The sequence below is a fragment of the Hemibagrus wyckioides genome, linkage group LG13 (assembly GCF_019097595.1).
Source record: "Hemibagrus wyckioides isolate EC202008001 linkage group LG13, SWU_Hwy_1.0, whole genome shotgun sequence".
In the NCBI taxonomy this organism is placed as follows: domain Eukaryota; kingdom Metazoa; phylum Chordata; class Actinopteri; order Siluriformes; family Bagridae; genus Hemibagrus; species Hemibagrus wyckioides.
In genome coordinates, this window is record NC_080722.1 from 13,250,694 (window position 1) to 13,264,155 (window position 13,462).

The following is a 13,462-nucleotide window of genomic DNA, read 5'->3' on the forward strand; positions in this document are numbered from 1 at the left end:
CAATGAGATGTATTTACCATGTAACTGATTCTGTTTGTCATAGATATACGTGGGATAAGTGCGGCAGTTGAATAGACATCATAAATAAGGTTTTCAACCAGATAATAGAAGCCATCTGAACTCATAGATGGGTGAAAGGCAGTATTTCCATCCTCTAGTGCAAAACACACTTCAAATAAGGGATGTTCAGCCTGTTCAAACAAAAAGTAATCATTTTTAACAAACCATGCTAAAAGTATTTTATGCTTAATGAACCCTGTGAATTTCTGAGAGTTCCTACCTCTGCACACATATTCTTAAGTAGAAAATCAAGGGACACATAGATGACCTTGTAGAATCCATCAAGAACTTTATCATCAATGTAGTCTGTATATTTTATCCAAGACTCTGAGCATTCATTTGCCCTGAATATAATTTTATTTTCCTGGGGATAATGAAAAATTGTGTAATATTAATGTTCATGTTTAACACTTAGATAACCTTAACACATTTTGAATTTTTTTGTAAATTCTATTGTTCAGTACTGTTATCAAGGCATGAATCTTCTCTCCAGATTCTGTAATGCTTTTGTACTTCTTTTGTAGAGCAACACATCTTCCTTCTAAGTCAAGAAGTGAATCTATTTTGTTGTCTTTTCTTTCAAACATCGGAGTCACTATCCATTCCTGTAAAGGCATTCCAAAGTAGCTGTTGCAAGGATTTGTTGCAAGGTTGCTGAATTCACTTACAATAATTCTACTCTTATCACTTACATTCATTATGTCCTGCATTCTTTTAACATTACAATTGGCCAGTTCAATCCTGCTCTGGACATCTTGAATAGAGTCTGTCATTTTCTGGATATACTCCCATATACCTGAATACAACAACAGCATAAATGAGTTTGAACCATGTGCCATTACCACTGATTAATGGCAAGACATATTTTAGGGTGACAGCAGTATTGCCACCTCAAGTTTACTCCTGAGATCAGATTATGCTGATTTTCACATGCTCTCCCCATGTATGTGTGGTTCTCAGGTTCCTCCCACCTCCCCAAAAACATGCATTTAGGTGGACTAGCTATATTTAGCTGTGTGTGTATGGGTGTGTGAATGTGTGATTGGTGCCCTGCAATGGACTGGTGACCCATCCTGGGTGTATTAATTTTTAACTTTACAGCCAGCACACTTCCACATTACCTTACATTTAACCATAACTGTACAGAAAAAATGTTCTGGCTAGACAACATAGCAATTCCGCATAGACTTGCAACTGTTTTCTCACTGTCTCTGAAGAATTCAAACATATGAAAAATAATCATCCCTACAGGGTACTCCCTTTTTGCCACAGTGTACAACTGACAGTAATGAAAAAGTTGAAAGTGTACATCACAACAGAAATAGAAGCTACTGGATTTGCCCTTAATTACTTACAACCTGTAAATATATTATTTAATTATGATGGTAATAAACATCTAACCTTCACTATTCCAACAGAGTGAGTTTTCAGCACATGCTAACTCTTCATCTAAGTTCATCAATTCTTCCTTCATTAGTGAAAATTCCACAGGCAGAAGTGTTGCCTGAACCTGAAAAGTGGTAATCAACTTCCATAAAAACTTGTTTTTCTTTAAAGAGGCAAAATTAAGAAAACATTGACAAAACTATAACTTTTCATCTATACCTGATTGTACACAGACACAATGAGGTTCAAACTGGCAACATATTTTCGGAAAGTTTCATGCTTGGCAAAAATAGCAGCTGCACAAGGAGGGATAGCATCTTGATCTAGCATTGTGAGGTATTTTACCTCCCTCAATACAGCCACAAGCTGAAAAGTAAAAGGAGAATGCTGCCAAGGACTCACCTATCTGAACTGGCTGTTCAGAATACATTAGGTAAACTTCATAGGATTTCAACTATTAAACACATTCATGTGTACAGCATCATATTTTTAAAATAAACAACACCAACAACACATACCTGATTGCTGAAATTAACTTTAAGGAAGTTGTTTTTCTGTTTTCTTAATAACAACGGTTGGGCCAAATTGAACTTGCAATCAGTATCAACTTTGGCACTCCATTGTGTATAAACGCGATCACAGAAATTATGCAACAGTTCCATCCTCTCATTGTATTTCTGGCAAACAAGTTTCACTTCATCACTGTCCATGTACCTAGAAGACAGTGTAATTGGGATAAAGATATATTTTTTCTGTGTAGTGTTACAATATCATTTAACCTGTAACCAGAAAAATGCACACGTACATATGATGAATTGCGCTGATGCTCTTCATCTGTATCTGCAATCTCTCTTTTAATTCTTGGGCCCATTTTAGTTGTCCAGCAACAGGTGGCATATTCTTAGCAATGGGAGGTGCTCCTTGACATATGTCCAATGCTTTCATCTGAACATCATAAATTAGCTTGAGTCTATCTAGCTCTACGCTGAACATTGTAAACAATTTCTTGCACTTTGAGGAGATCAGCGACTGGAGTAGAGGTCTCTTAAGCACAAAACCAAACATTTCAAATAGCTGTTGATTTAAAAGAATAAATGTAAATACAATAGGTTAGCAATCTGCTGAATTTCCCCTTTACTGAGTATTACACCATTAAATGTTTAATGCAGCTGACCTTTGTAGCTGACTGTGGAAATGCACAGTCATCAAATGCTTGACAAAAGATTGTCCCAATCCTCCGCTCATAGTCTGTAATGTGTGTCTGGAACTCTTTAAAGTCCATCTCAAAGCTCTGCATCATTTAATAACATTCTTAAATGCAGCATGTTTTCAGAAGAAGAATTTGTTTAGCTAAAGAATTAAACATCATTAGCCATTATAGGAAATTAATTAATCAATTGGGCTGTGTGATGCATCATATCAGGCCTTAACCACCCCAAAGTTGATTATTTTCCAATAACAGAGTGTTAATCCATTAATTATTAGACATATATTGCATTGAGCATCTGCAATCTCCTTTGATTTAACTGTTTCTACAAAAATGATAACATATTAGAAATAGTGTACATGTATAAACATGTCATTTGCCCAGCAGACATCACAAATGTAAGAACCATGCTGTTAAAGAAAATTAAGCAATGCATCCTGACCAAGCAGAACTTCACATTAAACAGTACTGTGGTATAAATAGTTTAGGTCTAACTAATTCATATGATTTATGGCACAATCTAAAATCAACCATCTTGCCATTTTAATAAAATGACACTAAAATTCCTTTATAGACAAAAATAACTTATGCAACTGGTTCTACTTTTCTCCTCATGAAGTAAACTTTGTCGGGTGTTACTTTAACATCCCTATGCTCAAATTGTAGCTAGCTGCCTAGTAGCTTTCATGCTACATGTGTGTCATTTTACCACCCATGACATTTCTGACTCTCATAATATATTTCATAGTGAAATAGGTTCAGATCCAAATTCCTCCCTTCCTTAACTTTTTCAGACTGTAGGCAAAAGTAGCTTCAGTAAAACTAATTGCAAACTTAATAACTGAACAATTGCATGCCTACCTTATCACATGTGTCTACTGGATCATATTTGCATTCAGAAAAAATCTTTATGAGCCCAAGAAAATTCTCATAAATGAGGAGAATTGAGTTTCCCAGAACACGTCCTCGTATGCCTTGAAATGCAACTTTCTCCAATTTCAGAAACTCTACAGAGGTTTCATAGACCTCCTGGAAGGCAAAAATGTTGTCATAACGTAATCTGTCATTGTATCTTTTAGCAGATTGCTGCTCATTTTGTAATTTTGTTAGACATGGTTCTTTTTATTAGCATATGAAAATATGAAACAATAGATCTTAATAATTAATCATACCTCAATGTTTTGCAAGCGCTGCAGAAATGCATTTAATCTTGTAAACACAAGATCTGATGGGAAATCCCAGTTCCTTGGCGTCCCATTCTGAAAATGATTCAGAAATATATTCCTGAGCATGTTTGTTCAAGAAATATAAATTTGTTAAAATTCTTAAGAAAATATGAGGCCATATGTATCACATTTACCTTGAAGTATTTGTCCATATCTATTTTACACTGGTCAAAGCTTGCTCTCAGTGTAACTAGAGTCTCAATGCTTATTTTGATTTTTCCAATTGTTTCATCTATTTCCCCCTCTAGACCCTTCATAACTTCATCAGGATCTAGGAAATTTCTTGTCTACAAAACAAATTGAAAATCATTTTCTAAAAAGTGCATGTATTGTTCACAATTACTACAAAACTGTAAATTCCATATCCATACCATATCTATGAACAAATTGCAGATCTCTTGTAAGATGACTATGATCTTTTCGGGGTGACTGTAGTATTCTGAATTAGCCCAAATCAGAGCCACTGTGTGCATCATAGCTTTAGTGGATGAGGGCAACTAAGAGGAAAGAATAAGTAACTGAACATGCAAACTTTACACCATCATGTAATTACAGAATTTTTTTTTACCAAATAATACTCCAACTGTTCAATTTCATCAAGCCTCTTTTGCAGTGGCTTCAGGAAAATGAGTACATCTGTGGCTTCTCTTAAACCTGTGGAATTAAAGTAGGTCAACACTCATCATTGTGAGACAGTATTATTACATAATGTGATCATTTTGGGCCATGGGCAGGTTTGCTTGCCTTCCTTGACATCTTTGTAGATATTTCTCAATGCTGGCATAAAATAGCTTTCACTCGTTTCCAAAATTTCTGCCATTTTTAGCACCTTTGGGTTCATAAGCTATAAAAGAGGCATAAACTTTCTGTTATTACCACTTAAACACTTACAGTGGGTTTTGACAACCTCTCCTTTTACAGCAAATGCTTTAGCTATTCAGATAGCCTGACCGTATGAAACATACCTGCTCATTTATATATTCCAGATCCATTAGCCTGTTGGACCAGAAAGCAAACTCTGCTTTTGGAAGTGGATTTAGTCCATCAATTATTGGTTGAGCTGAGACTGTCCTCAGAACGTTTCCCACTCTATGTGTCCAGTCAGTTATCACTGTCTCAAAAGCATGCAGTAATGTGCTATCAATGCAATGAGATTGTCTGTAATAATGTGAAGACTTTGTTAATATGCTGAAGCATGAATAATTCCGTGGTAATGTTTAAGTTAGAATGTATAGCAGGTGCATTTTTGCAAAGGACAAAATGTCACATAAGATTATTAAAGATATCAATAAACCATATCCCAGTGTCAAGATGGCTTTAAAACAGATAAAACCATGTGTATAAATATGTTAGCATTCAGCCTCTGAAAGCTAATAAAAATGACAAAACAGCTAATAAACATGCCAATAAAATCTTTCAGCACATATTATGTCTTCTAAAGCAGGGGTCCCCAAACTTTTTTTCTGTGAGGGCCCCATAGTTTTTCCTTTCTTTAATGGGGTCGGTCTGTAACAGGAAATTACATGGGCCTGAATGACTACTAGTATTATGATTAGTATAAATATATTTATTATGCCTCCTAATGCTATAATAGTTTATTATTTTTGTTATGCATCGTACAGACAAATGATCGTTACTTTTCCACACTTTGTCTGCTCTCAGTTGGCCTTGCAAGCTAGCATACTTGTCTCTGTGTCAGAGAAGATTATATTCTTTGAACACAGACACTGTTTCTTGACAGAAGAGACAAACAGCCACTTCTTTTTGCACTGAACAAAAAAATAATCACTTGTCCCAACACCTGAATTCAATGATTTGGAGGGGTGTCCTAAAACTTTTGGCAATATAAGTGTATATTGCTGAACTGCCACCAAGACATTTTACAGATATCCTGGCTAACTCATGTAGTCCTGACATCAGTTTAAAACTAGTGCATGCATTACATTTACACTGGACCAGACCTGTACGCAGTTTTCTCCAGGGAGTCTGCATTCTCGGGTAGCGGGAGGAAGGTCCTTCCTTTGAGACGATCTCTTACAACATGTACCTCATTCCTCAGCACGTGCGCACGAAGAGACATTTCTGGACCTAAGTCGATCTTCATGACTTGCTTTTTCATGCGCATCGAATGAATAACCTATGAAGACAATGCAGTACAACATATAACTGCCTAGCTTATAAGCTTGGATAATCGTCCCATTAAATGCCATTCCTCCAGTTAAAAGCGTTGACAAGTAACAATTCTAACTAGCTTATGCTAGCTAAACTCCAAAAAAGATCCAATTAACCTCGGCTACATTAGCCGTTGCATTCACAGGCGAACCGACGAAGTTTCCAACGAGAAGGTCTCGTATATTGTTGTTGTTTATTGCTACGTTTTCTTTTTTCACGAAGTAAACAGTCGTGGTTTTGAATGTGGGTGGAAAAGTGAGAGTAGCGACAAGGTCAGAGGCTGCATTTAGTGAAATAAAAAGATGGCAAAAATCCAGTTGTTCAAAAAAGTCCCGGATGTTGGAAAGATTTTGCTCCGCCGCGATAAACTTCTGCCATTTATCTCGCTTTAGTCTTAACAACGTCAAAGTGATATTTTGCAAAAACTCTACTCTTTGTTCTTCCTTATCCATATTTTCTGCTCAGGTTAACATTAAGTGGATGCCAGCACTTTTATCTAACTATAGATTTTAACCGACTCCACTGCCGACGCCTCAGAAACATTAGCCGTCTTTGTAACGGTCGTTGTACGGGTGGAATTTTCCAGAAAAGCCTCTCGCGCGCAGAGTTGCCAGCGTCGCATTTTTACGCGCACCGTTCGCTGGCGTTTTTGTTATTGTTATTACGGTGTACAAACCGTTTCTTCCGTAAGGGTGATATATATTAAAAGATAAAATTTGGAGCGTGCTAGACGATGGCAAGAAGCCTTATTGCAAATATTGTAAAATAAATAAATAGATAAATAAATAAAATAATAAAATAACATGAACCTCTTTCACAAGCATATAAACTCTAAAAACGTAAAGAAACAAACAAAAATCTCATATTACAGTATGCGTATTGGGTGATTTTGTGAAATTTTGCCGAGACCTGGCAACCCCTCTCACCTGAAACTGCTGCCTGTACCTTTCAAACGGGAAAACTGTAGCTGATTATTAGCTTTAATAAACTTTGACAGTCATACAGACTAAATAAATCTGTTTTTACTTATGTACAGGGAGAGAATACTTTAATGACTTTTTACATTAAGCACAAATAAATAAATAAATAAATAAATAAAGTGGTAATTTCTTAATACTATATTTAAGCAGGAGCTACAGAAAACGGTTCAAAAAGCTGTGTTGTGTAAGGCGTAAATATTCCTTCCTAAAAGACATAACTTAGCTAAGTGTGAACCCAAAATTCACCAAAAAACAACAAACGACCAACAACGATTTATGTGTGTGGATTTCTGACACGATAAATGTTTGTTTTATTTGTTTTAGAGTTTTATTTCAGCTCGAAACTACATGGCAATTGTGAAAAATCAAACCAAAGAAAGTCTTCTCAAACCCATATTTCTATACAAACACAGACAAAAATCCGATTTTTAAAGTATATACAGAAGTGATAAATTAACATTGCCTGGTCTCATATTCTCATTTATCAGTGCACTTCAACAAAGAAACAAGTTAAACACTGAAATATCTTGTACTATCATTTCTATTCATTTAAACAAAGCAACCCATCGTCATAATAATAATAATAATAATAATAATAATAATAATAATAATTATTATTATTATTATTATTATTATTATTATTATTATTATTATTAATAATAATAATAATAATATTACACTTTGATATTTAAAATGTAACATTGTTCTCCCATATAAGCAAGAAAAAACATACAACAGGCCGTGCTGTTGCACAAACATTATGCACAAGGCGAGAGAGACGAAAATGCAAATCCTAGTTTAAGCGCATCACTGGATCAGTTCAAACAAAACCAAAAATGACAAGTTGATAAACAGTCCCAAGTTAAAATAGAGGGGGAAAAAAAGAAAATGGAAAATCTTGTTTACACTGTAAATTACAGGATGTAAGGCCACTTTCATTTTTGTGAACAAAAGACTGGATGAATCGATATGAAAACAATCCTCTACATCAGTCATGAAGGTATATAAAAATAGCTTTGGCAAATGAGAAATGCAAATATGTTCATTTGAAAAAGCAGACAAAATATTACAGCAGACAATACAAATCAAATTATTACAAGCAAGTAAAAAGCCACATGAATGTCATTATGCAAGCTGATCAAGAAATACAGCTTATAAAATATTCAGGGGGATGCGTAGATAATTTACTTATCCCACTGTCTGTACACGTATCAAACAAACAAAGAAACAAAAAGTGAAATATGTATTTGTCAGCAGCTTTTAAGTCAGTTGCCTTGTACAGTCAGACCTGCTGATTTAAAATGTACATAGAGTGATACAGGCTATACATAATGAATTTACACATTATTTTGTAACATTTGCAGTTTGAGAGCCTCTGCAATGCTATAATCCTTCAATACATACAAATCCCAGAATAAGGGTGTATGCATGTTTACTCAAAAAGCATAAAGTCAATCAAAGTCAAAAGCAGTGTCGGATAAGGCTCACAAAACTCCCAGTGCAGTTAACCATTTCCACATTAAAACACCAGGACATTCCTGAGTAGGACTGGTCCAGTCCACTGTTATGGCTTCTAGGTTTCATTTGTCCACTTGCGAGATCACAAGCCAGTTCTTACTTGGGTGTTCTTCACTTAATCTTGAGCAGTTATATACACATGGGCACCAACATTTCAAGGAATCAGGAAAATCTACTGCCTCTTTATAGAGGACACCTTCTTCTTTCTGGCTGCGAGCATTTCATAGAAAGGGTCCCTGCTGATGGCAGCTCTAAAGACAAGAGAAAAGTTAATTCTGTTACAATACATTGTCACTTTTGTAAGCAATACTTGGGAGCAGACCTGCTTCAATTACTAAATCAGTACATTATGGCAAATAAATGTTCTCTAATTAAAACACTCATTTTCTAGTTAATACATAGTCCAATAATATAATGTGCATATGATAAATAAACTTTGAAGACCACTCACTTAATACTGCTGATCCACTCCTCTTTTTCTTCAATTGTCGGGGCTGAGATTCTGTAGAATGTGTGGTTTCCCTCCACCACTCGACCATCTGCTTCAGTCTTGCAGGCCTTTATCACTTGATCCTTATTGTCTGGGATGAAAAGCTCAAAGCAGTTCTGTAAAGACAGTTATTCAAACAATTAATGTAAATGATCATATATAAGGAATTGTGTATATATTGTGTATACTATGTACATAAATATAGTGAAGAACAGAGAACATACTGGTTTCTTTGAATCCTCAACTTCTCTAATGCTTAGATTTTCCAGGGGAATAATCCCTCTTGGCTCTTTATCCTAAAAAAAAAAAGTCAATAATGAATATAATTGGTTCATCACCAAAGAAAATTCTAAGAACTCAAAACATTGAACACGAATAAACCCCCAAGTTATGGGTTACTTACAGTTGTGTATTCAAAGTAGTAAAGGCAGTTATCTGTCAAGATAAACCACCTTCTTTTCCATGTTTTTACTCGTCCCCCTGTAAAAAAGTGAGGAAAAACATAACCGGATGCTAATAGTGAGACGTTCAAGAGAGCGGACGAGACGACGGCAAAAGAGAAATGAAGCAGGATGAGGTTTGAGCACTGCAGCATGGTTAAGCAGACATGTGCATGGTTAAGTTACATTAGTGCATGGGCATATAACTGGTTTACTCATTTCCATAAATTTACAAGAATCTCACAAAATGACCAAAGAAACGCAGAGAGGGATGACTCAATTAAATCATACTGTGAAATACTGTGAAAGCTGTCATATGCATATGCCTTTCACAACACAAGGTAATACTTTTCTTAATTTGCTTTATGTCTTAAAATAATAATGAGACATCAGTTGCATACTCACTTTTAAATAGCATGCTTTAAAAAGGATTTTAAAGCCTTATATGGTAATGTAGGTACATAAGGAGAATGCAAACATGGAGTTTTCCTGTTATTCAATTGCACCAAAAGTCATACATCCCAATGTCAATCATAATGGACACAAGCAAAAATGGGAGAAGAAAACAATGACTAGTATAAAACTAACAAACAATAAGTATTTCTGGTTCTCAGCAGAACTGTGTTACGTTGAAAGATGTGCCTTTATGCAGATCTATGGCAGCTAAACAAAATAAACTGCAGAACATATAAGGCTTAAATGCAGCATTTGCCAAAACTTCTCTGATGTACATGTTTAAGCTTTTATTATGTTGCAGAAAGTGCAATCATGAGCAAAGAATGAGGAAACCTGCAGCATCCAGAGTTAAGGGCTTATAGCTAATCTTCAAGGTCACAGCAGTAGCATTATTATGGGGCTTCACACATTGTGAGCAATGTGCAGGAAATGCCACATTCCAGCATAGCTCAGTGTTATGGAACTAATAAGAAACAAAACCATTTCATTTTTCAAATGAAATATTGGTTTTAAAATAAATCAAATTGACAAAAAGTAAATAATGAGAGCAAAGCACACCACATAAAGCACCCAGAAGCACAGCATATTGGCTAATGGGAAGAACCAGTGTACATACCTCCTGAAGAAAAAGAGAACATGAAAACAGAATAAAGTGGAAAAAATAAATAAATATGCAAAATATTTATGGCTGAATCATTACACATTCACTTCTACAACCTTCCACTAGATGGCGATCTAAACAAACAGAAATAACTAGCCAACTCCTAGTTGGTTTAAGCGCCTTTGTGTCATTATGTTATCGTATATTATTGACTTCTACACATACTGGACTTGAGACACAGGCTGATCTGACACTATACCATGTACAGTGTTGGTGTGATTGTGTCAAGCATTTCAGAACTGTTGTAAAATAAGAATAAAACATCAGTGTGTATTTATTAAACATTTAAATTTAATAAAAAGTAATACAACAACCATATTAAGAGAAATGTAAATCTAATTTAAGTTAAAAACTTATTAAAAGTCACTCTTGGGTGGACATTTGTCACTCACCCAATTTCAGCAACCAACCCTCACGGTCTGGATTAAAGAAGGTATGTGTCAGGTCATTCCCATCGTCTTCTGGTATCTTAAACGGCTCATTCTTGATGCTATCATACAAATTCTGTAGATATGGACGTGCATTAAAGAGGCAGTTAACTCACTATTAAAGGAATGCCTACTTAACATAATCTTACTAACACACACTTGCGCACACACACGCACACTACGTGACACACATAAACCATGAAATCTGACCCTGAGCAAGTCCTCTGGTAGGTCTCCCCCATCATTGATGCCTCTGTTCATGGCTATGAAGCGCTCGGCTGAAGGCTTGTCCTTTACGTTAGGGTTGTGTAGGCTTGTATTCAACATGATGACGGCAAATGAAAGAACATAGCAGGTATCTGCAGAGAAAATTGGAAGTAATCTTTAGGTTTGCGGTATTATTTTCATTTAAATGGAGATGTCTGTGTAAAAATTAACAACAATTTAAAAGCAAAATGGTCATAATGGATGTATCAAAAAGGGCAAAACCGGTGACACTTTTAGATATGTAAGCACTTCAGTCTCACTAAGAGCATGGTGCATATGGAAGGTTAGCAAAAAGATCATGTATGAGTAACTGTGAGTAGGTGTAAAAAGTGTGCAGAGGGAGGTGTGGAGAGTACTACTTAGGCAGGGAAAGGTCAAATTAGCTTTTGCAGAATTAAATATTACCATTGCCATGAAACAAGCATAGACTTGCCTGTGGACTGAAAGACACCAGTGTTGCACTGACAGTAACGCTGAGCAAAAGCCTCCATCATGCGGTCTATCTTCTGGGCTTCACCAGGTAACCGGAAACTCCACAAGAATTGTCTTCATGGTACAATGACAAAAAAATACACATACGATCATCACAGTAGCAAAGCAACCAAAAATGGCATTGCATATGATGTACAGTTTATTGATCACATGTTTAACCATATGCTAATTGTAAGGTCTCATGTTTGATGCTTTACACATTATTGTCATTATAATTATAACTAGAATGATCAATTTCATTTATCATTATATTCATTATTCCTAGGTTTTCATATCTTACCTGAGTGCTTGGACCAGGTTGAGATCCGTGAATTCATGAAGCTCCACAAAAGCATGAAGAATCTTAATATTGAATTCATCTCTGGAAGCAAGAGGATGAAGGATATCATTTACATAATTACTCAAATATTAAATGTTAACTACTGTTAAGAAGATTTTAGCACTAGGCACCAGAAACTCAAGCATAACTGATAAACGTATGTGAAAAAAAAAGTTTCAAAATCTGTTCTAGGTAATTTCTAAGCATGCCCACATTATATTTAACTATACTTCAAAAATGCACAACAGTAACACATTGTTTTCACATAATTATCTCACTGCTGTTCACATATGGATTTCCTTTTTTTTTTTTTTTTTTTTTTTTTAAAAAAAGCACATCTGTATGTAACTAACACTGTCTCTAACTTCTCTCAAAGTATTTCAGTACTGAATATACACTATATTGCCAAAGGTTTTGGGACACTCCTCCAAATCATTGAATTCAGGGGTTGTTTTTCAGGGGTTGGGCTCGGCCCCTTAGTTCCAGAGAAAGGAGCTCTTAATGCTTCAGCATACCGAGACATTTTGGACAATTTCAAGCTCCTAACTTTGTTTTTACAGTATGGGGATGACCCCTTCCTGTTCCAACATGACTGCGCACCAGTGCACAAAGCAAGGACCATAAAGACATGGATGAGCGAGTTTGGTGTGCAGGAACTTGACTGGCCTGACCTCAACCAGACAGAACGCATTTGGGATGAATTAGAGCGGAGACTGCGAGCCAGACCTTCTTGTCCAACATCAGTGCCTGACCTCACAAATGTGCTTCTAGAGGAATGGTCAAAAATTCCCATAAACACACTCCTAAACGTTGTGGAAAGCCTTCCCAGAAGACTTCCCTGGCTCGCAGTCTCCACTCTACTTCACTGGAAATAAGGGGCCAAGCCCAACCAATGAAAAACAACACCTGAATTCAATTATTTAGAGGGGTGTCCCAAAACTTTTGGCTATATAGTTGAATGCATTTAACCCACTTCAGTTTGATAGCCCACACCCCAACCCCTTCATTGTGTTGTCAGAGCTCAAGTCTATATAACTATGAAGTGTGTGTGTCTGTGGGTGTGTCTTTCTATGGGTGTGGGTACCCATGGGAAAACGAAGAGAAATGCAAGTAATGGATATAAAGTGGGAGATGGACTTGTTGCCAAGTTACTAACTTGGGGTTAAAAATCTCAAATATTGTGACTCTAAACTTTCATTATGAAGTCGATTATGTATTTACATCCCCATAATTTAATATATTTCCAGTAGATTTTCATGACTGGTTGTGTGCTCGTCAGCCGTCATGTTTAAAACAAATCATAACATTTTCCAGACTGTAGGGCATTTAATGAGGACGTACATAAGACAGATGATGTCAT

The 13,462-nt window shown here is 35.9% G+C and overlaps 2 protein-coding genes across 5 annotated transcripts in view; both read right to left on the reverse strand.

Moving 5' to 3' along the window:
• LOC131363133 (dynein axonemal heavy chain 17-like) overlaps positions 1-6,610 on the reverse strand; it is a 32,496-nt gene extending 25,886 nt beyond the window's left edge. Inside the window, exons 1-18 of the mRNA XM_058405400.1 lie at positions 6,168-6,610; positions 5,841-6,016; positions 4,845-5,037; positions 4,624-4,723; positions 4,448-4,533; positions 4,251-4,376; positions 4,014-4,166; positions 3,826-3,912; positions 3,515-3,682; positions 2,621-2,737; positions 2,252-2,520; positions 1,965-2,160; positions 1,666-1,812; positions 1,462-1,570; positions 753-856; positions 525-665; positions 281-424; positions 18-191 (exon numbers count right to left, since the gene is read on the reverse strand). Coding sequence (XP_058261383.1) covers positions 18-191; positions 281-424; positions 525-665; positions 753-856; positions 1,462-1,570; positions 1,666-1,812; positions 1,965-2,160; positions 2,252-2,520; positions 2,621-2,737; positions 3,515-3,682; positions 3,826-3,912; positions 4,014-4,166; positions 4,251-4,376; positions 4,448-4,533; positions 4,624-4,723; positions 4,845-5,037; positions 5,841-6,016; positions 6,168-6,503 — 2,826 coding nt within the window. The 5' untranslated portion in view covers positions 6,504-6,610. The remainder of the gene's footprint in view (positions 1-17; positions 192-280; positions 425-524; positions 666-752; positions 857-1,461; positions 1,571-1,665; positions 1,813-1,964; positions 2,161-2,251; positions 2,521-2,620; positions 2,738-3,514; positions 3,683-3,825; positions 3,913-4,013; positions 4,167-4,250; positions 4,377-4,447; positions 4,534-4,623; positions 4,724-4,844; positions 5,038-5,840; positions 6,017-6,167) is intronic.
• Positions 6,611-7,309: 699 nt separating this feature from the next.
• cyth1b (cytohesin 1b) overlaps positions 7,310-13,462 on the reverse strand; it is a 45,594-nt gene continuing 39,441 nt past the window's right edge. Inside the window, exons 6-13 of one of the 4 annotated variants that reach the window (XM_058405402.1) lie at positions 12,064-12,144; positions 11,725-11,837; positions 11,235-11,383; positions 10,989-11,100; positions 9,443-9,519; positions 9,264-9,335; positions 9,001-9,155; positions 7,310-8,800 (exon numbers count right to left, since the gene is read on the reverse strand). In XM_058405402.1, the coding sequence (XP_058261385.1) occupies positions 8,722-8,800; positions 9,001-9,155; positions 9,264-9,335; positions 9,443-9,519; positions 10,989-11,100; positions 11,235-11,383; positions 11,725-11,837; positions 12,064-12,144 (838 nt within the window). In that variant the 3' untranslated portion in view covers positions 7,310-8,721. Of the gene's footprint in view, positions 8,801-9,000; positions 9,156-9,263; positions 9,336-9,442; positions 9,522-10,987; positions 11,101-11,234; positions 11,384-11,724; positions 11,838-12,063; positions 12,145-13,462 lie in introns of all 4 variants that reach the window. The other 3 variants (XM_058405404.1, XM_058405406.1, XM_058405405.1) reach the window with 3 other exon arrangements.